Source organism: Takifugu flavidus, chromosome 6 (assembly GCF_003711565.1).
Source record: "Takifugu flavidus isolate HTHZ2018 chromosome 6, ASM371156v2, whole genome shotgun sequence".
NCBI classification, from domain to species: Eukaryota; Metazoa; Chordata; class Actinopteri; order Tetraodontiformes; family Tetraodontidae; genus Takifugu; species Takifugu flavidus.
The window spans coordinates 15,710,952-15,736,434 of record NC_079525.1 but is presented as its reverse complement, the minus strand read 5'-3'; the positions used below and the strand labels follow the sequence as shown (position 1 = coordinate 15,736,434).

The following is a 25,483-nucleotide window of genomic DNA, read 5'->3' as shown; positions in this document are numbered from 1 at the left end:
ATGGTTGGATTTGATGAAGCATCTTTCCCTTGTTAACACTGAAGGACCCTCATGCTGCTCGGTCACTATCACCCACTTGTTTCCCTACCCTAACCCTCACAGTATGAAATACTCTGTTGGTGCTGCGTGTTTACTTTTGTATTGACCTGCTCTGTGCTTCAGTGCCAGAGGGATTCATCAGGAGAACATCTGTAGATCACTAAGACATATATGTGGTCATCTCCAGTTACAGTTGTGCGCCTCAAACGACCCCATCTATTGTGTTTTTCAGCAGTAAATCTGGTTCTTTTTCCTTTCTTGTGTCTCTATGGGCAGAAACACATGCCCAGACTTGAAATCTTCTTCTGATCAGGCTGTTTTTGCTGCTCCCTCTCAAAAATCTCAATGTCAGCACCAGTCAGCAATGTCATAAGATATATTAGGGTTGAGGACCACATGCAAACTGACACACGTGCACATGCACACTCCCTCTGCAAATAAGGTTACCACAATATAAATATATTTTCTACAATGACATCAAACTGTCAGATATTTTAATGTTCCATTAATCCTGGAAAGAAGCTGCCAGGAAGCATCTTCTCTGAGACAGAATGTCACAGGTTGGAGTTGAATGTTCTGCAGTACCTTGGTTACTCGTGACGGATGCTATAAATAGCCTTGCCAGGATTCCTCCCTCCACCACACAGAAATGTGCGTGGATAGAGGAGTTGTCCTCTTCTTAATTATCTGCTGCAATGATTGCCAAACGAGGAGATTGGAGTTCTTAATAGTGACAGAAATGATTGAATTTCTCTGTCTTTCTTTCTAACAAACACTCCATCCCTTCTCTTAGCTGCATGCTAACGCTGGTGTTGGACAATGATTCCAGTTAGAGGATCAAGCTGCTTCTGGAGAGAGGATCCGGCTGGGTTTTATGTTTTATTCACAGGTTGAGATTGGGAAAGAAGCGTTACAGTTTGCAGAGGTGATGAACTGACCCTAACCCTCTAACCCTAACCCTAACCCTCTAACCCTAACCTTAGGGTCAGGGACAGGGACAGGGTTAGGGTCAGGGACAGGGACAGGGTTAGGGTCAGGGTCAGGGTCAGGGTTAGGATCGCCAGGTCCCCTTTCATGATGAAAGGGCTGGAGGCAGGCCGGGGGATGGTGCAGGCAGCATCACTGGACCTCCACACCAACAATAGCTTCCAAATCTTATAATTGTTTGAAGTGAAATTACTAAAATGTGCCGTAATCAGATTTTTATTTGAAAGCACAATGAGGCTTGTGAAACCAGATATGTGCATGAGTGTGTGTTTGTGTGTGTGTTTGTGTGTGTTTCCATGGGTGTGTGTATTCTGGTTGTTTGCACAAACAGTGCAATTAGATTTTGTTTACATGTAGCCCTCAGCTGATATTCACCCCAGCTAATTAGCTGCTAGCGCCACAGTAGGACATTATATTAAAGCTGTCACCACACATGAGTCTCTCCAGTGGGTCTCGGTTTCTCCTTTCAAACTGCACAAAAAGATTCAAACCAAGATGCACAATAGCTGTCTCACCCTCTCTCAATCTGTCATCTTTCCCCACCTGCCAGTGCTTGTTGGGTTCGGGTTAGGTTAGGGTTAGGGTTAGGGGTGTGAGATGTTAGGGTTAGCTTAGGGTTAGCTTAGGTTTAGGGTTAGGTTAGGGTTAGGGGTGTGAGATGTTAGGGTTAGGTTAGCTTAGGTTAGGGTTAGGGGGGTTAGGGTTAGGGGTGTGAGATGTTAGGGTTAGGTTATCTTAGGGTTAGGGTTAGGGGTGTGAGATGTTAGGGTTAGCTTAGGGTTAGCGTAGGGTTAGGTTAGGGTTAGGGGTGTGAGATGTTAGAGTTAGGTTAGCTTAGGGTTAGGGTTAGGGGTGTGTGAGATGTTAGGGTTAGGTTAGGGTTAGCTTAGGGTTAGGTTAGGGTTAGGGGTGTGAGATGTTAGGGTTAGGTTAGCTTAGGGTTAGGGTTAGGGGTGTGAGATGTTAGGGTTAGGTTAGCTTAGGGTAGGGTTAGGGTTAGGGGTGTGAGATGTTAGGGTTAGGTTAGCTTAGGGTTAGGGTTAGGGGTGTGAGATGTTAGGGTTAGGTTAGGGTTAGCTTAGGTTTAGGGTTAGGTTAGGGTTAGGGTTAGGGTTAGGGGTGTGAGATGTTAGGGTTAGGTTAGGGTTAGCTTAGGTTTAGGGTTAGGTTAGGGTTAGGGGTGTGAAGGGTTAGGGGTGTGTGAGATGTTAGGGTTAGGGTTAGGGTTAGGGGTGTGAGATGTTAGGGTTAGGTTAGCTTAGGGTTAGGGTTAGGGGTGTGTGAGATGTTAGGGTTAGGTTAGGTTAGCTTAGGTTTAGGGTTAGGTTAGGGTTAGGGGTGTGAAGGGTTAGGGTTAGGGGTGTGTGAAGGGTTAGGGTTAGGGGTGTGAAGGGTTAGGGTTAGGGGTGTGAGATGTTAGGGTTAGGTTAGGGTTATTTTAGGCTTAGGGTTAGGTTAGGGTTAGGGGTGTGAAGGGTTAGGGTTAGGGGTGTGAGATGTCAGGGTTAGGTTAGGCTTAGGGTTAGGTTAGGGTTAGGGGTGTGAAGGGTTAGGGTTAGGGGTGTGAAGGGTTAGGGTTAGGGGTGTGAGATGTATGCATTTGATAGCACCTGCATTTGCTTTTCCACATGGAAGCCTGAGAGTCAAGGACTCTCTCTCCACACACACACAACACACACACACACACACACACACACACACACACACACTCTTTAAAAGCTGTGTGTCTCCCAATATGCAGTTGCTCATGTTTGCTCTTTATTTGATGAATTCTCTTTGTTTCTTCTTGGTTCCCCTGAGCACAAGTTTCACAAGTTCGAGATAAGACTCCGGCTTCAGAAAATGAACTGGGACTGAGAGTGCAGACACACAGTGATTGGGATCAGTTAATTAGCTTGCCTTGAATTTCAGGACATCTGTGATGGATTTCCTATCACACCTGACTTTTACCAGGACAAATGTGGGAAGAAAGAAGACATGAGACTGAGTGCAGGCTACTGGTTAGGGTTAGGGTTAGCCTTGTACTCGATAGCTTCTAGGTTTTCACTTCTCCTAGTTCTGCATGCATTGGAAGGCTTCTGCATTGCCATCCTTTTTGTTGCCATCATTTATCAGATTTATCAGCATGATAAATGAAGAAAAAAACGCTGCAATCTCATTGTTCCATCCAATGAATGCTGTCGTCATTGCTTCTGGCGTGGCAGTGCACAAAATGGGTCTGCCCTCCTTGGATTCCTCTTTGTGACCTGTGTTTTTACTGCTGCCCCAGGCGATGGTGGAGACCGTGAACAATCTGTTGCAACCCAGAGCTCAGGCGGCATGGAGGGAGCTTCCCACCAGTGAGCAGCAACACTCAGCCACTTTGCTTCTCGATACCGTGGAGACCGGAGCTTTTATGTTAGCAGACAACCTCCTGAAGACCGACACCGTACAGGAGATCACTGACAACATCCGTAAGTATTTCTTTTGTCTTAGATCCCTCCAACTCAGCAGGGCGTGGCTGTTGAGATACTCGTTGAGATGCCCTCAAGAAGCCACTTGACTTTATTTGATGTTGGAAGCTTTATAGTTGCTGGGTGCTCCAATCTACCTCTGCAATGGTTGTTAGAGGTGTTGGTTCGAGATTGATCATTTTATCAATGGGAGGGAAAGGAAGGATGGCTTTGCCTCCAGTCATGGTAGAGGTAGAGACTTTTTGGAACATATTGCTTTTATTGGTCCTACAGTACCATAAAAACCAGCCCAAGCTCTTAAAGACCTCAGAACATGATGTGACGTTAGTTAGTTGATAACACGGATAGTGACCATTATGGAGTCTTTTGCCACAGGGTTTTATTCTCTAGATGCCAAACAATGTTGAAAGTCTCGTGCATCACCATCAGGAATACCTGACTCCAACAATACCCAGGGTTTCTGAAACTAGGACTGGGGATGGTAGTATGAATGTACAGTATAACATCATTTTGAAGGTTGAAGTGAAATAGAAAAAGATGGACTTTTATAGTAGCCTACACTCACAGTTTATGAATGAAATCAATATGATTAATAATACATGCTATATCAGCCTCTGGAGTTACCTGAAGCCTTTCCTTCTTTTGTGGTTGTCTCCTGACCCAGGCTGTTTAACCCAGGCTCCACGACCAATGGAGACAACCAAAGAGGAATGTTAGTTAGCAGAGGCAAAAACTGGAAACCACAGTCCAGACTTGCACTCTCACAACTGTTTTAAGGGCTTTAATTAAGGTTTCAAACAAAAGTGGGGAAATGAAGGCTAGAGACTGAAGCCACAGGAAGTTAGGTGTGGGGAGAACGAGGCTGGGCTGAGTCAAAGTAGGATGCCAAACTGAAACAGATAAATGGAGTGAGGTAGAAGCCACGTTTTAATACCGCACAGGCAGTTGAGTGATTTGGCTGAGATGAGCTGCAGGTCTGACAGAAGGGAGGTCATGCCCACTCACCTAAGACTAACAGGGGTTAAAAAGAACTCCAGCTCCAGAAGACAACACAAATACCCCCTACCCTAAGAGATATTTCCCTGGGAGATGGACAGTTGGGTTTGCATGTGAGAGAGCACGGATGCGTCACCTTAAGGAAGGTTTGTGGCATTTCTTGTTGCTTGCTGCAGAAGCAACATGATGGGTGCATTGCCCGTAGGTGGGTGTGGGCCCACAATGGCTGAGAACTTGGAATAAGTCTTCACTGATGGTGGAATTCTCAGACCAGAGCACTAGGAGCGCTTCAAAGACAAGTGGTCGTTAAGCCGTACACCACCCACAGTGTGAGCTGTAGACTACTTATCTCCTCTAACTAAGCAAAGAAGAACACTGTGTTCCTGAGAAAGATTCTGTTCCCGAGGTTGTGGTACCTCTGGGTTTAGTGCGGCTGTAGGTACTGTGTCAGCACCTGGGGCAATGAGGAGCACTGGCACACGACCTGTGGACTTGATGGCCGCACATTTGTTGCCTTAAGATCTTTGACCATCCACGGATTTTGGGTTGTCAACATGGGCCCAGATGAGCCCACGGAGGCAGTCAACAAAGGGTGCCGGTCTGTCCAGAAGATCTTGCTTGATAAGCAAAGGTTCCGTGTCATAGATCAGACGTACGAGGTACATCTCTGAAAAGGTAAAGCCGAGCCGAGCGTGATTGTCCTGTCCTACGAGTATAATACAGGTTTCAATTTGAAGCAGTTTCCCCAAAGACAGCGTGGTCTGGGCGACTTGTATAAATGTGATTAAACTAATTTGGGTTATTTCGGATCCTGAGTCAAGCAATTCAAGGGTGTCGCCACATTTTCCTACTGACGCAGAAGTGTATATGCATTTGGCTGTGCCTTATTTCCTAAAAACCATGGGTACATCAAGTCTTGTGGGTCCCTTTGACGCCCCTGGTCCCTTACCCCCAGCCTATAAAATGGACCCTGTCCCTGGGGGAAAGAGGCTCCTAGTCTAGTTATGTAGATGAGAAAGAGGATTTGGGATCTGGTCCTTTGCCAGGGCCAAATCAACTTGGCAGATCAAGGTCCTAAATCGCTTTTGTGAGACATGTCTTGATCCAGTCTCGCATTTCAGGTGTCAGGTGTTCACCCTTTGGAGGAACTGTGGAGCTTGGTGATAAACCTTGAAGACAAAATGGTGTCTCATTACTCAATGAGAAGCTCATTTTAGACGGGCGACTCAGCAGGGACAGTCAGAACTTCCCTGAATCATGATTTTAAAATTTGTCCAAATCAATCATGTAGCTTTGTTATTAGATTTAGTCTTAATGTGTGCTGGACATTTATGTGTGCTGGACATTTATGTGTGCTGGACATTTGTGTGTCTTGGACATTTATGGAATGGCAACATTTATTTGCCAAATAAAGGAGGATTCCATATTTTAGGGTTGCCACCCCAACCATACCACCAAAGAACCTAAAAATTAGCCTTGTTAGCCTTGTTAGCCTTGTTAGCCATGTTAGCCCTGTTAGCCATGTTAGCCTTGTTAGCCATGTTAGCCCTGTTAGCCATGTTAGCCTTGTTAGCCTTGTTATTAGTTGTCCCATCTTTCCCCAACCACAGTGTTGTGTTGAGGGTTCTCCATGGATTCCACAACCTTCACTTTCCTCTTCATTCCAGAAGCTCCTCTCATCTTTGTTCACTGTTTCTTCTCATCGTTCTATAAAAGAGGTGGAAGAACTTTGGGGTTTTACGTGACTTAAGATGTTGACCCACAGCGGCCTGCCATCAATGTGGCCCTCGTGCCAGGAATCCTCCTTATCTTGTGATTAAACTGCTCAATCAAAGATGAAGGAAGTGAATCTTAAGGATGGAAGGGTTGTTTTCAGGGGAAGCTCAGATTAATCCCCAAGGGTTTTTTGTTCATTTCTACATAAGTTTGCGATGAAATAAATCATCCCTTTGGTGAGGGTTCCTCCCTTTTATCATGCTAACTCAATCACACCATTTTCTGTCACAAAGGTGTGGTCACACAAACAGGCGCTCAGATGTAGGACAGCACCTCTGAAAAACCTCAAACAGGAAGCGCTCGTCGTTGTTGAAGATGTTGTCTTTGGAGTTCTGCTTCGTTTCTGCCCGTTAATCCTCCCTCCCAGATAATCCAGCGGCTAATCTGCTGTTATCTCTGTTCATTATTGCCTTTGTTCATAACCGCTCCAGTAACGCCTCTCAGCCCGTCTTTGTCTGTCCTCACTTCTCTTTTTCCTTTTAAATCTTCCACTAATAAAAAGGAGGATAACAATAAGAATAAAAGGTTTCAAGAGGGCCCATTTTACAAAAGCCTTCTGCAGGTATCATGTGTGTCGTCATCGTCATGGCAACCTGTGAGCCCACGACTCCTCAACAGTGGTATTAAGCAGATGAACAAATCGTATTATTAAAACCAAACCAGTGATTTGATGACAGCAGCTTATGTCTGCTAATGATAATGAACAAGTCTGTTCCTCAGGAGGAGGGTTGCCATGACAAGAGGGCTGTAATTAGATTAACCTCAGCCTGTTCCCATACCCTGTTCCGATACCCTCTTCCGATACCCTGCTCTGATACCCTGTTCCCATACCCTGTTCCCATACCCTCTTCCGATACCCTGTTTCCCATACCCTCTTCGATACCCTCTTCCGATACCCTCTTCCGATACCCTCTTCCGATACCCTGCTCCGATACCCTGCTCCCATACCCTGCTCCCATACCCTGCTCCGATACCCTCTTCCGATACCCTCTTCCGATACCCTCTTCCGATACCTGCTCTGATACCCTGTTCCCATACCCTGCTCTGATACCCTCTTCCGATACCCTCTTCCGATACCCTGCTGTTACAGGCAGGTGTGAATGTTTGTGCACGTGTACTCCTGTGTGTGCTAGCAAAGTTTCAGTGTTATTTTTATCCCTCTATATTTATGCAGCCATTCCTTCAAACCTCTCTGTTTACATTTCACCCTTTTCTCGTTCCATCCTCTTTATTTTATCGGGGATCTGTTTTCACCATGAAGGCAGACATTGTTTTCCTTATTTTAGTTGAAAATTCACATTTTTTCACTCTTAGACGGTTGTAAGACTTAAATTTGGACATTTTTTTTTCATATATTTTGTGTCTCCCTGTGAAGACCTTAGTAGGAAACCATGGTTGTACGGAGAGCCTGCATAACAAAATGGATGTGTGTGTGTGTGCGTGTGCGTGTGTGTGTGTGTGTGTGGGTGCGTATGTGTGTGTGTGTGTGTCCCAGAGCTCGAAGTGGCCAGGCTCAGCACAGAAGGGAACCTGGCAGATCTGACGTTCCCTCAGCCAGAGCTCCATGGGAACTCCATCCAGCTGTCAGCCAGCACTCTCAAGCAGCACGGCAGGAACGGTAGAACACAAGTCTCTTTTTGCTGCCTTTCCTAAGCACTTGCAGCCTCTCCCAAGCACTTGCAGCCTCTCCTAAGCACTTGCAGCCTCTCCTAAGCACTTGCAGCCTCTCCTCAGCACTTGCAGCCTCTCCTAAGCACTTGCAGCCTCTCCTAAGCACTTGCAGCCTCTCCTCAGCACTTGCAGCCTCTCCTAAGCACTTGCAGCCTCTCCTAAGCACTTGCAGCCTCTCCTCAGCACTTGCAGCCTCTCCACTCTGCTTTCCTTTCCTAACGATCACTTTGCTGTTCCAGGTGAGATCCGGATGGCCTTTGTGCTGTACAGGAACTTGGGCTCCTACCTGTCCACAGAGAACTCCAGTGTGCGACTGAGCAACGAGGCCCTCTATCCTAATTACTCTGTTATTGTCAACTCGCCAGTCATCATGGCATCAATTAATAAGGAAACTAATAAAGTTTACCTCTCTGAGCCAGTGGTCTTCACTGTCAAACACCTACAGGTGAGAACAGGTGCTTTTATTAAAAATATTAAACATTTCAGAAAAAGAGCCTAAATGTACCGGACATCCTGCCCTAACCCTCATTGGAGGTTTTATTAACAGTGTAATTACATCTACTGTTCCTGATCGTAGATCTTCAACTCATGTACTGAAGAACTTCCCAAACTAGTGTTGCCTCTGTCAGGTTGTTGTTAATTAATATTATTAATTGTTCACACTAAACGACTTCCAGAGTCGTTGGGCCGCCGTGCCGATCACATGACATCACATGACTCCATGACCCGGGCAGGAGTCTTGGGGTGGACTGGTTGGTAATGGGGGCGCTCACACGGCCATCAGCAGGCCTTGGTACTTGGTTTCGTGGAACATCTAGTTCATTAGAACACATGTTAATGAGCAGCTCTGCACTGTTCCTGACAGCATAGCTAGCCCCTCATTAGCTGTAGCTCTTGTTCTGTCTTTGGGACCTGACTAGATATTAGCATGCTCCAGGTTTGAGTTGGCGACTCAGTTTGTCCTGGAGGTGTTCGCACCTAACGACCTGTGCTTGCTAAGGTGGCCTCTGACTCCCCCTGATTTGAGGGGGAAGCCCAAAAACCAGTCGACCACCAGCTAATTGGGCTGAATTCCTGAAGTGTTCAAAGGGAATTGGCTGTTTTCCCATCACAGCTGTTCCTGACAGGACTGATTTGCATACAGATGTTCTGCTAAGGTTTACGAACGACTGACATCGTTGTGACTGACATCTAAAATAACGAGGGGTTCTTTAGAGCGTACAGTATTCTAGTCCACTCCCTGTGAGGGAAGGCCTCGCTATAGGGGGCTTCCATAGGTGTCGCATCAGCTCCGACTGCTAAAGGGACGCAGGTCAAACCACATCTTCAAGCGTTGCTTTTCTGACTTTACTAAATATCGTATTGAAACTAACCCTAACCCTAACTTGGTTAGCCTTCCTCCTCTTACGTTGTTTCTTCTCCACCTTCCCTGACTCCAGCATTCCCCAGAGAACTTCAATCCCAACTGCTCCTTTTGGAGCTATTCCAAGCGCACCATGATGGGATTCTGGTCCACGCAGGACTGTCGTCTGCTGGCCACCAACCGAACACACACCAGCTGCTCCTGCACACACCTGACCAGCTTCGCTGTCCTCATGGCCCACGTGGAGGTCAAGGTGGGTAATATCAGAGGGTCAGTGGTTCAGCGTGTGGGTAGCTATGGTTAGGGAAGGGAGGGAGGGAGGTGGGAGGGAGGGAAGGAGGTGGGAGGGAGGAAGGGAGGAGGTGGGAGGGAGGGAGGTGGGAGGGAGGGAGGTGGGAGGGAGGAGGGAGGAGGTGGGAGGGAGGTGGGAGGGAGGGAGGGAGGTGGGAGGGAGGGAGGAGGTGGGAGGAAGGGAGGAGGGAAGGAGGAGGGAGGGAGGTGGGAGGAGGAGGGAGGGAGGGAGGAGGTGGGAGGGAGGGAGGAGGTGGGAGGGAGGAAGGGAGGGAGGTGGGAGGGAGGGAAGGGGGGTGCACGTGGGTTAGGGTGACAGTGCTCTGGAACACCCCAGCTCTGGCTCTGGGCAGGAGATTAATCTCTGCTGAACGTTGCTCTGGTTCTGATGGATGGAGCCAGAACACACGTGCCCACACCTAACCCTAACCCTAACCCTAACCCTAACCCTAACCCTAACGTGGTGTCACCACAGCTGGGAAGGCTGTAGACCAGGATCACCTCTTCCATCATGCATAAGGTTACAGCAACATGAGTCACAAATCTGTTTCTTTAGGATTCCAGGTCTCACAATGCCAAGATAACGAGGTTTGAAGAGCAAAAATAATAAACTGGACCTTATTTCCCCCAGAAAGCAGACAGCATGCACGACCTGCTCCTGGACGTCATCACGTGGGTGGGCATCTTGCTCTCGCTGGTGTGCTTACTGATCTGCATCTTCACGTTCTGCTTCTTCCGGGGGCTGCAAAGTGACCGCAACACCATCCACAAGAACCTCTGCATCAGCCTCTTCATTGCTGAGTCACTGTTCCTGGTCGGGATCAACAGGGCTGATCAGCCAGTAAGTAACCCTAACCTAACCCTAACCCTGACCCTAACTAACCATAACTAACCCTAACCCTAACTAACCCTAACCCTCTAACCCTGACCATAACTTACCCTAACTAACCCTAACCATCTAACCCTAACTAACACTAACCCTAACCAACCCTAACCATCTAACCATCAAACCCTAACCAACCCTAACCAACCCTAACCATCTAACCCTAACTAACCCTAACCCTCTAACCCTAACCCTAACTTACCCTGACTGTCTGCCTGTTCCTGCTTGGGTTTGTCTTAGCGGGTCCACTGTACCTTCTTCTGCAGAATGACTCAGCATATTTGTTCTTATTAAATATCTCTTTATTTTTTGGTGATGTTTTTAAATGATATCTGCTTTGTTACCCATAACTCTGTTCTACACATGTTATTTTACGACCTCACGCATTTGGCCTCATCAATCTGAGTTCTGTCTTGTGAGTGTTTCTTGCTTATGAACCATTCCCTGTCCACTGGGGCTCGTGTAAACCCTCTCCATCTTTTCTTTCCCACGCCAGATCGCCTGCGCCGTCTTTGCTGCCTTGCTCCATTTCTTCTTCTTGGCAGCCTTTACCTGGATGTTCCTGGAAGGAGTGCAGCTCTACATCATGCTGGTGGAGGTGTTTGAGAGTGAGCACTCCAGGACCAAGTACTTCTACCTGGCAGGTTATGGAGTGCCTGCTGTCATCGTGGCCGTCTCTGCCGCAGTGGACTACAGGAGCTATGGCACGGACCGAGTGTAAGGACGTGTGGTGGGGAGAAAGAGCTGGCTCTGAAGGAGAGATGGAGGATGGGTTCAGGGAGGGGGGGCCGCCTGGTGGCACTTGGCTGCATCTGACGCAGAAGGTCCTACAAGACGTGGCTCTTCTGGAGGGCTCATTTAGCCGCGTTAAAGCCGTCCTGGTTCCACTTAGATTTCATTGTGAGATGATCAACATAAGAGTCGGCTGCAGATGAATAATTAGAGCCAATAATAATAATAATAATAATGATGATGATGATGATGCCGCTTCACTGGTGAGGAGCGATGATCTGTTTTTTAACTCGAACCCTCGGTGAAGGTCGGTGTGAAACAGAGGTTTGGGAATCATCACCACTGGGTCACGTGTCACCAGCTACTGGTGCTCATGTCATGCAGTGGTGCTCAGTTCCATTCTCCTCCCATAATAGGAACTGGGGAAGGAGCCTTCATGGGACAGGGGCCCATTAGGGAGGGCTCTTAAATGTTGGGGGAAATTGAAAGATTAATAATTGAAAAGCACCTGCTCATGAATCCGTCATCCATTTTCCATCCAATTTTTGTTTTTTTTCTGCCCCCTTTCGCTTCACTAGAGGACATTTTGGGGCATCTCTCTTCTTCCACTGGTTTCTTCAGTTGTTTATGGGAGATGTTCAGGTGATAATTCCGTACTGAGCACACCTGGGGTTGTGTGGGTCAGTGGGTAGGCAGGTGCTGCGTCTGTCTATGATGCTATCCATGTCTGGGTCAGAACTTCTGGGTCAGAACTTTGCTGGCTCTGGTCTCGTTGACGCCTCCTCTTCTGTGTTTTAAGTCTGTGAACATCCGTAATCTTTGCCCCTCAATTATCTGGATAAATCTGACAGGCTCTATGTCTGTGGTGTGTATTTGATATGTGAGCGTTCATCTTCATCTGAGACCAGAGCACTTTTTAACTGAGTTCCTCTGTAGATGCTGGCTGCGTTTGGACACATACTTCATCTGGAGCTTTATAGGGCCTGCTACCCTCATCATTATGGTGAGACACACACACACACACACACACACCCACGCACACACACACCCACGCGCGCGCGCGCGCACACACACACACACACACACACACACTGAATATCTGTTGCATCAGTGGCTGCTGAGCTCATTTTCATGAGAAATACATAAAGGATTTGCTAATTGTGGGTTGATATTGTGTATGTGAACAAATTAGTGCTGGGAGGGAGAATTAAAGGATGCGTGCACTCGCTGACAGAGCTTTAATGAGGCTTGATGCCAGTTCAATAATATTCGAACTGCTGTGTGTCTGCATACATTTCAGCTCAACGTTATCTTCCTGGGCATCGCCCTTTATAAGATGTTCCATCACACAGCCATTCTCAAACCTGATTCTGGATGTCTGGACAACATCAAGTGAGTACATGTCTGCCATTTGTCTCCTAAAGAGTGACAAGAGAACAAGTGTTCATCTTTTCTATGGGCTCATTTTATAACCTTCAGCTAGCATAAAAATGGAGAATAAAGGTAGCTCTTCTGTTTACTGTTGTATTTGGAATGTATTTCTTTGCTATATCTGAGGAGAAACGTGCGTGAAACAAGATATTTCTCTTGTATCTGCATAAAACTGACACAACTATTTCCAGTGACCAAAGTCTTCGAAACAAAGGAATGTCTCCATCATCCTTTCATCAGAGTTTCTGAGTCAGTGTTTCTCTCAGAGGTTATTCACATCACCCTGTCACTGAAATATGTCCTCATTCCCAATAAATCCTGATCATTACAGGAAGCTCTACCCTCTTTAGCCAAAAACAAAGGTGGCGAACAGCTCCGCCGAGCTCAAGCTGCCAAACCCAGCGGCTCTGGCGGTGGAATCATCGTTTTAAATATTGACTGGCAAGCTTTTCTTTCTTGACAGCAGCTCAGGGGTTTGGGAAAGGGCAGCTCATAGCTAATCATTGCTTTAATGCACCACAAAGGTAATTAAGAAGCCTAATGACAGACGAGCGCCACACAATGATTCTGCTGCTGGTGCTCTCGGATCTCTTTTCCTCCCTTTTCTCCCCTCTTTCTGATTAAATTTGAATTTTATTTTCACTTAATTAGTGCTGTATTTGTTAATCATGAGCCACTTCATCTTCCTTTTGTTTTTCTGGCTCTGCATCCACTAACCCAACTAACCACGAACCAATCCGGGTGCCGGGCTAGGGTCAGGGTTAGGATCAGGGTCAGGGCTAGGGTCAGGTTTAGGATCAGGGTCAGGGTTAGGTTCAGGGTTAGGGTCAGGGCTAGGGTCAGGGCTAGGGTCAGGGCTAGGGTTAGGGCTAGGGTCAGGGTTAGGATCAGGGTCAGGGTTAGGATCAGGGTCAGGGCTAGGGTCAGGTTAGGATCAGGTTCAGGGTCAGGGTCAGGGTTAGGTTCAGGGTCAGGGTAAGGGTCAGGGCTAGGATCAGGGTCAGGGTTAGGTTCAGGGTTAGGGTCAGGTCAGGGTTAGGTTCAGGGTTAGGGTAAGGGTCAGGGTCAGGGTCAGGGTTAGGGTCAGGGTTAGGGTCAGGGTCAGGGTCAGCCTGGCTGTGGGGCCGACTGATGTGGAAACATCTGGGCGCCATGTTGGCATAAAGCCCCGAGCACTGATCATTGGCTGATGGCAACTAGCTTCTCTATTTCCCCTCTTATGTGCCAGGACTTGTACGTCTCAGAAAATCCTCCCATCGTTTTGTCTGCCCAGAACCTCCAGTTTGGGACTTCAGAATAAACATGATCTTTAACATTTAACAGAAAGAGGCAAAGCTTCCCAAAGTGCACGTTTACATTCCTTATGTGTTTCATGTGGCAGAATTGGTCACATTGTGACTAATTCCTCTCTTCAATAGGTCTTGGGTGATCGGGGCCATAGCCCTGCTGTGTCTCTTGGGTCTAACCTGGGCTTTTGGACTGATGTACATCAATGAGAGCACCGTTATCATGGCCTACCTCTTCACCATCTTCAACTCCCTGCAGGGCATGTTTATCTTCATCTTCCACTGCATTCTGCAGAAGAAGGTACAGTGGACCCGCTAAGACAAACCCAAGCAGGAACAGGCAGACAGGTGTACCACCAACACGGTCTGTGGCTCTCACAGGTGTGGTCGGGCACCACGTGACCCGACTGGCTGCTCAGTGCTTCACACACCTGTCACCTGTCACACTTCCTGTCATTCCTCTCTTTAGCTTTAGCAACCAGATTAACGGCAGTTCTCTTGATGCCAATAGCCGTGTCAGCTACATGACCTCACCATGATGTGACACTTGATAGTCTGTTGATAGATGTAGCAATGAAGAAGGTGACAGCCAATCAGGTGCTTCTTTATTAGGGGTATCCTTCTGTTTGTGCACCACTGCCTTGGTGGGGAAATGGGCACCAAGAATTAGGACGGCATGATGTGCTAACTTCACTGACCAAAAGACCAAAAGAAAAAATCTGCTGGCTAAATGGAACCCCTCTTGTTTCTGAGAGTTTGCACTGAGTGTTTCTGAGAGTTTGATGTTCTACTTTTCATTTTTGGGTTAAACAGCGGCTCCTAGGAGCGTCTACACATCCTGGGCTACTTTTGTCGCGTCTCCCCACAATAAGTCATGAAAGTTCGTCTCATGCTAAATATTCTGGCTGCTGCGGACCGCTGAAGAGGGATTGTGCCCTTTACTCAGACTCCATGACCAGTGTGTTCATTGGTGAACCCTGAGTGTGGGAGGGAGACCAAGCTTCCAAAAGAGCTGCTCAGACTGAGCATGAGCAACACACGTCTGTCCAACACGCTTGTTAAGGGACCTGAATGAGGATGTTCCAAGTGTAAACGGGTCTCATCTCACAGATGGCTCGAAGCACCGTGAGCATTTAGTCAGATATTTGCCTGGAGTAACATTTATGGGGGGGGCATCACGTTAACCCTGTCATATCAGCCTTCTTATCAAGTTAGCACTCACAGAAAAGACTTTAGAGGAAACAAGGGTAAAAGCAAGTGAAGCCTGTTCTCTCCTAAATGTGGAACTTCAGTCCTTCTCTTGGAATTTTGACTCCAGGTGCGTAAAGAATATGGCAAATGTCTGCGGACGCACTGCTGCAGCGGGAAGAGTGTGGAGACGTCACTCTCCTCCTCCAGCAAGACCACCACGTCCAGGACCCCCGGCCGCTACTCCACAGGCTCACAGGTGAGCTTACCTGCCTGCACACCTGGACGCTACAGCACGGCAGACTCTCAGGTGAGGCCAGAGCCCACCACGCAGGCTTTGGGCTGTCGGTTATCACTTTCAACTTGTTCGGCCTTAAAGATCTTGTGTAAGGTTGTGTGTGTGTTCTCAACATGATGAGTGCGTATATGTTTATTTTAAAGATCCTGTGATACAGGCGATTCTAGAGTTCCTATACACTAGGACAGACATTCATATAGATTTACTGAAGTGTGACATCATGTCAAACAGCATTATTACATCATCTTGACAGTATATATCCTCATCCTATAGAAATCATATGAATTTGAGCTTGAGTTGAGCCTAGACTGAAGATCTTGTACAACAAAGAAATTGTAGGCATGAAAAGTATTTTGCATTGAAAGTGATGTTGCCCAAAGCCTGACACAACCTTAAATATTAACATTGATGCCAGCATTTATGGCACTGATGCCTCACATTTTCTCCACTAAATTCTTTGACATTTCACATCTCTCACCTCCTCTTTTATAATTTCCTCCCTCTCCGCTACTTCTCGCTCCTCTACCATTTCTTTGCCACCTCGTTTTCCTCCTCTCCGTGGCGTCTCCTCTCCTGCTCACAGAGTCGCATCCGGCGGATGTGGAATGACACTGTGAGGAAGCAGGAGTCTTCCTTCATCACTGGAGACATCAACAGCTCCGCGACGCTCAACAGAGGTAACCAGAGGCTAGCTAGCGTTAGCATCCCATCACTCATCTTTATTAGCAGCAGCAGGCTCAGACGTATCGTGTTCATGATCATACAGGAATGCAAGCGTGGAACAGACTTAGGGTTAGGGTTAGGGTTAGGAGGAGGGTTAGGGTTAGGAGGGTTAGGAGGAGGAGGTTAGGGTTAGGGTTAGAGGGTTAGGGTTAGGAGGAGGAGGTTAGGGTTAGAGGGTTAGGGTTAGGAGGAGGGTTAGGGTTGGGTTAGGGTTAGAGGGTTAGGAGGAGGGGAGGGTTAGGGTTAGGGTTAGAGGGTTAGGAGGAGGGAGGGGGGTTAGGGTTAGAGGGTTAGGGTTAGGAGGAGGAGGTTAGAGTTAGGGTTAGAGGGTTAGGAGGAGGGTTAGGGTTAGGGGTTAGGTTAGAGGGTAGGAGGAGGGTTAGGTTAGAGGGTTAGGGTTAGGGTTAGGGTTAGGGTTAGGAGGAGGTAGGGTTAGAGGGTTAGGGTTAAGGGTTAGGGTTAGGAGGAGGAGGTTAGGGTTAGAGGGTTAGAGGGTGAGGGTTAGGGTTAGGGTTAGGAGGAGGGTTAGGGTTAGAGGGTTAGGAGGAGGAGGTTAGGGTTAGAGGGTTAGGGTTAGGGTTAGGAGGGTTAGGGTTAGAGGGTTAGGGTTAGGGGGGGGTTAGGGTTAGGAGGTTAGGTTAGAGGGTTAGGGTTAGGAGGGTTAGGGTTAGAGGGTTAGTTAGAGGGTTAGGGTTAGGAGGGTTAGGGTTAGAGGGTTAGGGTTAGGAGGGTTAGGGTTAGGAGGAGGAGGGTTAGGGTTAGGGTTAGAGGGTTAGGGTTAGGGTTAGAGGGTAGAGGGTTAGGTTAGAGGGTTAGGGTTAGGAGGTTAGGGTTAGAGGGTTAGGGTTAGGAGGAGGGGAGGTTAGGGTTAGGGGGAGGGTTAGGGTTAGGAGGAGGTTTAGGGTTAGAGGGCTAGGGTTAGGGGGTTAGGAGGGGAGGTTAGAGGGTTAGGGTTAGGAGGAGGGTTAGGAGGAGGGTTAGGGTTAGGAGGAGGAGGTTAGGGTTAAGGGCGGAGGTTAGGGTTAGAGGGCTAGGGTTAGGAGGTTAGGGTTAGGAGGGTTAGGGTTAGGAGGTTAGGGTTAGAGGGTTAGGGTTGGAGAGGGAGGTAGGGTTAGGGGAGGAGGTTAGGGTTAGAGGGTTAGGGTTAGGAGGGTTAGGGTTAGGAGGTTAGGGTTAGGTTAGGAGTTAGGGTTAGGGTTAGGGTAGAGGGTTAGGGTTAGAGGGTTAGAGGGTTAGGGTTAGAGGGTTAGGGTTAGGAGGAGGGTTAGGGTTAGGAGGAGGAGGTTAGGGTTAAGGGGAGGAGGTTAGGGTTAGAGGGCTAGGGTTAGGGTTAGGAGGTTAGGGTTAGAGGGTTAGGGTTAGGAGGAGGTTAGGGTTAGGAGGAGGTGGTTAGGGTTAGGGGGAGGAGGTTAGGGTTAAGAGGAGGAGGTTAGGGTTAGAGGGCTATGGTTAGGGTTAGGAGGGTTAGGGTTAGGAGGGCTGAGGGTTAGGGGTTAGGAGGGGGGTTAGGGTAGAGGGTTAGGGTTAGGAGGAGGTTAGGGTTAGGAGGAGGAGGTTAGGGTTAGGGTTAGAGGGTTAGGGTTAGGAGGGTTAGGGTTAGAGGGCTAGGGTTAGGGTTAGGAGGTTAGGGTTAGGAGGTTAGGGTTAGAGGGTTAGGGTTAGGAGGAGGTTAGGGTTAGGGGGAGGCGGTTAGGGTTAGGGTTAGAGGTTAGGGTTAGGAGGTTAGGGTTAGAGGTTAGGTTAGGAGGAGGAGGTTAGGGTTAGAGGGTTAGGGTAGGAGGAGGGTTATGGTTAGAGGGTTAGGGTTAGGAGGAGGGTTAGGGTTAGATTTAGGGTTAGGAGGGTTAGAGTTAGGGTTCGGGTTAGGAGGGTTAGGGTTAGGAGGAGTTTAGGGTTAGAGGGCGGGTTAGGAGGTTAGGGTTAGGAGGGTAGGAGGGTTAGGGTTATGGTTAGAGGGTTAGGAGGAGGAGGTTAGGGTTAGGGGGAGGAGGTTAGGGTTAGGGTTAGGAGGAGGTTAGGGTTAGGGTTAGGAGGAGGGTTAGGGTTAGGGTTAGGAGGGGTAGAGTTAGGGTTAGGAGGGTTAGGGTTAGAGTTAGGGTTAGGGTTAGGAGGAGGGTTAGGGTTAGGAGGGTTAGAGTTAGGGTTAGGGTTAGGAGGGTTAGGAGGAGGAGCATGTTTGTGAATATCCTTCAATATTAACAGGAGGATTTTAAACTGGTGGTGATGTGGTGGGTAACGAGGGTTCAGGCGATGATTCAAGGAGCTTCTGAGCCAATTGAAGTTAATTTGCATTTGAGACCAAATAGAAGAAGAACGGCAGCAGTCCGGATGGGAAGTGACAAGTGAGAGAAGAGGGTAGGTGATCAATATTTCACAAGTGGAAGCTTTGGAAGGGTCCATCGCCCTTTGATAATGCTAATGACCTCCCACAACCACGACCATCCAGTAGCAACGGTCTCAAATGAACCAGCACAGCACATAAGAACCAGGGATTCCATCAGTTTGGTAGGAGAGAGAACTCCACTGGAAGAGAGGAAAACATCTTCAGGCCAACTGGATTTGAACTGGAATTGGTTTAAGGGTGGGCATCGGGGGCCGGATCCACGCCAGACTTGTCCTCCAGGTAAATGCGTTCACCCAGGTAAATGGAACCCGGGGTGAACGTGTTTACCTGTAGGACAGAAAGTCTGGCGTGGATCCGGCCCCCGAGGACTGGATTTGCCCACCCCTGGTTTAAGGTCAACTGGATTTGAACTTGTTAAGGAACTGTCAAATGAATTTGTTTAAAATAAGATCCATACAGTTTTCACTGCTGTCTGTGACTGCAGATCACTTCTGTGCTCTAATGCTCTCTGAGCCCAGACTGCTGGCTTCTTCTGTGGTGTCCTCAAATATCAGATTGAGGAGTTCCTGTCAGTGTCCTCCTCCATTAAGATCAGAGCCAGATGTGTATCAGCAGGTTAATAAGCCCAAACTCTTGGAAGCAGCAGTGGAGCTCGAGAAGCAATAAATGTGTGTGAGCCATCACGGCCGTTTGTCTCCTGTCTTCATGTCTCCTGTCTTCATGTCTCACTGTCTTCATGTCTCACTGTCTTCATGTCTCACTGTCTTCATGTCTCCTGTCTTCATGTCTCACTGTCTTCATGCCTCACTGTCTTCATGTCTCACTGTCTTCATGTCTCCATGTCTCCTGTCTTCATGTCTCACTGTCTTCATGTCTACTGTCTTCATGTCTCCCTGTCTCATGTCTCACTGTCTTCATGTCTCCTGTCTTCATGTCTCACTGTCTTCATGCCTCACTGTCTTCATGTCTCCTGTCTTCATGTCTCACTGTCTTCATGTCTCACTGTCTTCATGTCTCACTGTCTTCATGCCTCACTGTCTTCATGTCTCCTGTCTCATGTCTCACTGTCTTCATGCCTCACTGTCTTCAGGTCTCCTGTCTTCATGTCTCACTGTCTTCATGCCTCACTGTCTTCATGTGTCCGTCGTCTTCCTTCTATGGGAATGAAAAATGCATCGAGAAGACTTTATGTGGCTTTTTGTCCATCAACTCTCCTGTCGCCGTGCTGCTCAGTGTGTTTGAACCGTGGGACAATGTCCTCCAAGCTGTGCTTCTTTTCCTGTGCGTCTCACTGTGGCCACGCCCACCCACTTCCTGTCTGCTGGTCGCAATGGCTGCAACAATGATTTGCTTTCCTTTGGCTTTCATATCAGCGTTTGCGTGTGCGATTTACTTGTGCTTCTCTCCCCCTCTTCCTTCCACACATGGACATTCCTTCACTTCCCGTCCCTCCATCCGTCTCCTTGCCTTCACCTCACAACATCTCTTCTTTTGTTCTTGACTTGCCTGTTGCCTTTCCTCTCTCCTCCTCTTGTGTCTTGGCTGTTGCTCTTCCTCTCTCTCTCTCTCTCTGCTTGTACCAGGAGCCATGGCTAATCATCTTCTAACTAATGCTCTCCTTCGTCCCCATGGTACTAACAATCCTTATAACACTCTCCTGGGGGACTCGGCAGTCTATAACAACCCAGCCGTTGGCATGTACAACACCCAAGGTGTGCCTGATGTTTCTATTTTAAATGAATACTTTTGAATTTCTGTTTGCATGTTATTTGTGTAACTGCTTTTTTCTTTGGATTTAGTTGTAGTTGATCAAATCTCATTCGGTCTTCCAAGTGAGGTAATCGATCGTGCGATAAGTGGACGACCACCGAGCATTTTCAATAGTGCAGAAACGCAAAGACGACATTGGGATTTTGATGCATTAGAAAAGATCCCATTGTCACTCTTTACAGTGTGGAACATATATATATATATTATAGATGGGAGTCATTAATTATCAGATCTGTGTTAAAGTTTTCTTTATCTTAAACGTTCAGGCCCAGGTTCATCATGTCTTCTGTGTGGAATGTTGCTATTTAAGCTTGTCTTTGCAATGGCTAAATCGCTAACTAGAACTGTAAACAGGCATATTTGTTAATATTCTGCCCTCTTCCTGCTGTGCAGCATTGATTTGGTGCCAGGTTAACGTTCTCTCTCTCTCTCTCTCTCCTCCCCTGTGCTTCCCATTAGCGCCGTACCGAGACACAAGTATGGGCTCAATTAATCCTGAACTCTGAGTAACATTGCATCCTTAAGTTTCCTTCAGCTGTATCTATGATCATGGGGAAGTGGAAATTCATGCATTTAACAACAACGTTGTGTCATTTAAAAGACATTTATTCAGTTTTATATCACTGGCAGTGCCGACAATAATTGGGAAAAGAAAGTACTTGTGATTATAGTAATTATTCTAACTTTTGAATCCTCTATTTTCATTACTCCCATAACATATGTATATTAAACAGTAATGAAAATCTGCTCGTTTTATTGAAGCACTTTGTCCTGAAATGTGTTTTGTTGTGTGACTTTGGCATTAGAGAGCATCCTGAACAACGCCAGAGACTCCGGCGTTATGGATACGCTCCCGCTCAATGGTAACCATGCCAACAACTACAGCATGGCCAGCAGCGAGTACCTGAGCGACTGTGTTCAGATTCTGGAGCGTAACAGCAGCTACGATACTCAAAGCAACCACAAAGAGACCACCTTGGAGAAGAAGATCCTCAAAGAGTTGGCCTCTAATTACATCCCATCTTACCTCAACAACCATGAGAGAGCCACCACTGAGCGCAACCACAATCTGATGAACAAGCTGGTCAACAGTAGCATGGCCAATGGAGGTGACCGCTTTTAAAAGACCCTTGTGTAGAAAAAAAACCCAGTCTGTGTCAATCTACTTAAGGCTGGGTGTAAAAAAAGAAAAAGAAACACTTCAATTTGGCAAAAAAAATCCTAAAACCTTTTTTATCTGTTAGAATTGCTGGTTCTCCAGATGGTACCAGTCAAAAACACACATTTGGTTGAATGATGTGTGTGTTCTGACAAACGTGTACTCGGTCCAGACTGTTTTCTTGTGTCTCTCATAGCACAGACTCATTAGAAATTAGCTTCAGCTAACAAGAACTGGATGGTTAGTTTGTTCCGTTACAAAGATGCTTCCTTCTGACAGTTCCCATACTGACAATCTTAAAAGGCAAATACATTTTAGCAATTTTTGGGTTACTGTAGATTTGGTGTGTGCAAGAGAAAAGCAAGCGCACAACAGTTAACCCCCGACCCCCCCCAACCCCAACCCTAACCCCCCCCACACCGCTGCACATAGTTGGTCCCAATAGTCATAAGTGATAATTATTAATCCTATTTTCACCTTGTGCAGTTAGTTTGTGTGCAAAGCTGTTTTCTCTAACCCTAACCCTTCTCTAACCCGAACCCTTCTCTAACCCTAACCCTAACCCTTCTCTAACCCTAACCCTAACCCAACCCTTCTCTAACCCGAACCCTTCTCTAACCCTAACCCTAACCCTTCTCTAACCCTAACCCTAACCCTAACCCTTCTCTAGCCCTAACCCTTCTCTAGCCCTAACCCTTCTCTAACCCTAACCCTAACCCTTCTCTAACCCTAACCCTTTTCTAGCCCTAACCCTTCTCTAACCCTAACCCTAACCCTTCTCAACCCTAACCCTTCTCTAACCCTACCCTAACCCTTCTCTAACCCTAACCCTTCTCGAACCCTAACCCTAACCCTTCTCTACCCTAACCCTTCTCTAGCCCTAACCCTTCTCTAACCCTAACCCTAACCCTTCTCTAACCCTAACCCTTCTCTAACCCTAACCCTTTTCTAGCCCTAACCCTTCTCTAACCCTAACCCTAACCCTTCTCTAACCCTAACCCTTCTCTAGCCCTAACCCTTCTCTAACCCTAACCCTAACCCTTCTCTAACCCTAACCCTTCTCTAGCCCTAACCCTTCCCTAACCCTAACCCTTCTCTAAGCATGACCCATTCATTTTAAATGCTCCTCCGCTGACCTTTAGACAAGTTCACTAACTAGATGAATTAAGTTTCCTAAACACTTTGCATCAATTTGCTTGAATGATTTATTATTATTATTTTACAGTGGAAATCAATCTAACATTAAAAGGGAATTCCTCCGATTTAGTCAGATGTTTCTTTTTTCCTGAATAAATTGTAGTTTTTTAAAGAGCTGAGACGGTAAAAATGTGCCATGCTGCTCTGGTCTGGATCTTTCAGGGAGTCTGGCAGGGGTTAGCAGCAGCAACGCTGGAGTTGGTGGCTGCATGAGCAGCAGCAAAGCCGACAATGGTCCCATCGTACTGAACAACCACGGCACCTTCCCCCATGAGGAGAACCTGGGTTGGAGATGATCAGAGAAGAGTCCAACGCACCTCTCCTGCCGCCTCGGCCTCCTCCACCAGACAGCCATCCACCTCCTCCCCCACCACCACATGGCTTCTCCCGACCACGACGCATTCCCCAAGAGACCAGTGAGAGCTTTTTCCCCCTACTGACCAATGATCACGCCGATGAGCACACACACTCGCCCACTCACAGAGACTCGCTGTACACCAGCATGCCAGTGCTGACAGACCTCCCAGATGTGCAGATGAATGGCTTAACAGACGGAGAGGAAGACAGCTCTGGAGAGCTGCAACCCTGTAAGAGTGCCACAGCTCCAGAGCTGGATGACGTCTATTATAAGAGCATGCCAAACTTGGGCTCAAGGAATCACCTCCATGAGCTCCAGAGCTACTACCATATGGGCCGTGGTGGCAGTGATGGATACGTGGTGTCTGGGAGCAAAGACGAGTCCGATTCATCACCCGAAGAGCCACCCATAGACCCTTCTCACCTGGTTACAAGCCTATAAAGACCGTCCTGTCCTTCCTGACACTCTCATGCTTCCAACAGAAACGTTCTGTGTTGTTGCCTGGCAGACGGATCTGCTCGTCACCCTAAACTGGTGCGTTTTGTGTAACATGAACAAAGACTCCTGGCGGTTTGGTTAAGAACACTTGTCAAATGAAGTTAGCGACTGAATGTATTTGTCATAAAGATGTCTGGAAGGCCAGTTCTGAAAAACATTTTACACAGAAAAACAAAAAACAAAAAATCACTGGAGGTTGAAAAAGTAAGTAAGACAGAGGGATTGCGTCATTTTCCCTGTTACTTTAACTGCTAATCTCAGTCCGCTAGCCGCCCTCTGTAGCTTCTCTAGCACGGCCACATGGACCCGGGCCTGGTTAAAGGAGCAGCTTGTCTGTGTGACTGTCTCAATCCCAAACCTGGATTTCTACCTGTCAGGAGGTAGCGCAGGTTATTAAACTGTTCTGAACAGGACTGGACCCATAGCAGCCAATTAAGTGGGGGATGTATGGCCACTGTCCTCGCTACTAACCATCCCTAAACTTTCTTTGGTGACCAAACTCTACTAGTCTCACAACGACTTCATTGTTCTTAACTGCTAAACTGGAAGGTTTCTTTTCTTTTGGTCACGGCTGGTGGAACATTCCTGTAAATCATAGTTACTGTATATTTCACAGATTACAAAGAAGAAGACAGACAATGAAAAAGGAAGGCTTCCGTTTCTTCTTTCCTCTGTAAAATTCTTCGGGTTATTAATATATTATTCAAGAATTAAAAAGAAATTGCAAACTGTTTCTACATATTGTACAGAATACAAATGTTACATTTGATCAAGTCTTTTATTTTTAAATACTCAGTTCCAAAATATCTTTGTGGAACTATTCTTAAAATTTGTTCTGATCATCTGTAGACAACAGATCTTTCCTGTCACTCCGTGGTAAATACAGACATTCTTATGCATATGACTTATACGCACACTTCGTGGTCCATTTAGCAACACCATTGTCACATCAATTGTTATATATTTTACCACAATGTATATTTAAACCCAGTGGCAAGTGGCAAATTTTAAGTTGGAAGGAGACTGGAGTTTGAAATGTTCCATTTCCCTCTTAAGTGGATCCGCTCGTTTGTCTGAGGAAGCATTTCTGCCCCTGAAGCACAAAAAACAGACGAGATTTGCCAAGATGAAATAGAATAATGAAGCATATCACCTCTGTGGCAAATTACTATTACTTTGGATGTGCTGATTGCCCTTTATTTGTTAAAAAATGCTGAAAAATAATTTTATCTTTGTCTAAATTGAAAAGAAATTTTATTTTAAAACTGCTGAGTTTAGCATCTGTGAAATTTTGTGATTAGACCACATCTATGTTTACTGACGATGTCAAAGTCACAGCAGCACTGTTTCAATGTGGGCTTATTTAGGAGAACTTTCCTGTGTGTATAAAGTGTTGCTTGCACATGTATTTCACAAGACCCCTTCCATGGCTCCAAGAGTGGAAGAATTGATCCGTTTACGGGTTTAAACACGAGGAAGAGCTGCCTTTAGGTGGGAGCAGCTCCAGTGGCACCGGCTTTGATTTATGGTTCTTTTTAAATGATTATGACATGATTATTATTAAAATATTATTGCTAATTATTTATTCCTTTTGTATGGGTTGAATGATCTCATGACTAATATTTGTTGTAACAGTGAAAGTTGTTTGCCACAAATAAATGACTGACGTAGCGTCCGATTGTGTGTGACATAGCGTCCGATTGTGTGCGACATAGTGTCCGATTGTGTGCGACATAGTGTCCGATTGTGTGCGACGTAGCGGCCGATTGTGTGCGACGTAGCGGCCGATTGTGTGCGACGTAGCGTCCGATTGTGTGCGACGTAGCGGCCGATTGTGTGCGACGTAGCGTCCGATTGTGTGCGACGTAGCGTCCGATTGTGTGCGACGTAGCGTCCGATGTGTGTGACGTAGCGTACGATTGTGTCCAAGATTAGGAACCTCGTATGTGTGTTGACACTTCTGGAACTTTGACCCCAACCCTTCTGGAACAACTTTGATTAGGGTCAGGACTAATTTGTCCCTGTAACAATGGGCCTAAC

At 46.9% G+C, this 25,483-nt stretch overlaps 1 protein-coding gene and 1 long non-coding RNA gene across 2 annotated transcripts in view; one reads left to right on the top strand and one right to left on the bottom strand.

Annotated features, from left to right (window-relative positions):
* Positions 1 to 25,121, top strand: part of adgrl3.1 (adhesion G protein-coupled receptor L3.1) — an 85,882-nt gene extending 60,761 nt beyond the window's left edge. The window contains 16 exon segments of the mRNA XM_057035597.1: positions 3,296 to 3,479; positions 7,747 to 7,869; positions 8,162 to 8,367; positions 9,362 to 9,538; positions 10,208 to 10,417; positions 10,956 to 11,176; positions 12,128 to 12,194; positions 12,492 to 12,583; positions 14,041 to 14,209; positions 15,227 to 15,406; positions 15,978 to 16,071; positions 20,045 to 20,173; positions 20,691 to 20,708; positions 21,038 to 21,340; positions 22,750 to 22,866; positions 22,869 to 25,121. Of these exon segments, the coding sequence (XP_056891577.1) occupies positions 3,296 to 3,479; positions 7,747 to 7,869; positions 8,162 to 8,367; positions 9,362 to 9,538; positions 10,208 to 10,417; positions 10,956 to 11,176; positions 12,128 to 12,194; positions 12,492 to 12,583; positions 14,041 to 14,209; positions 15,227 to 15,406; positions 15,978 to 16,071; positions 20,045 to 20,173; positions 20,691 to 20,708; positions 21,038 to 21,340; positions 22,750 to 22,866; positions 22,869 to 23,386 (2,808 nt within the window). The 3' untranslated portion in view covers positions 23,387 to 25,121.
* Positions 19,186 to 19,890, bottom strand: LOC130527366 (uncharacterized). The gene is made up of 3 exons (XR_008951013.1): positions 19,714 to 19,890; positions 19,402 to 19,479; positions 19,186 to 19,284 (listed from the first exon to the last, which is right to left on the bottom strand). It is a non-coding gene; the product is annotated as an uncharacterized LOC130527366 (long non-coding RNA).
* Positions 25,122 to 25,483: the final 362 nt, after the last annotated feature.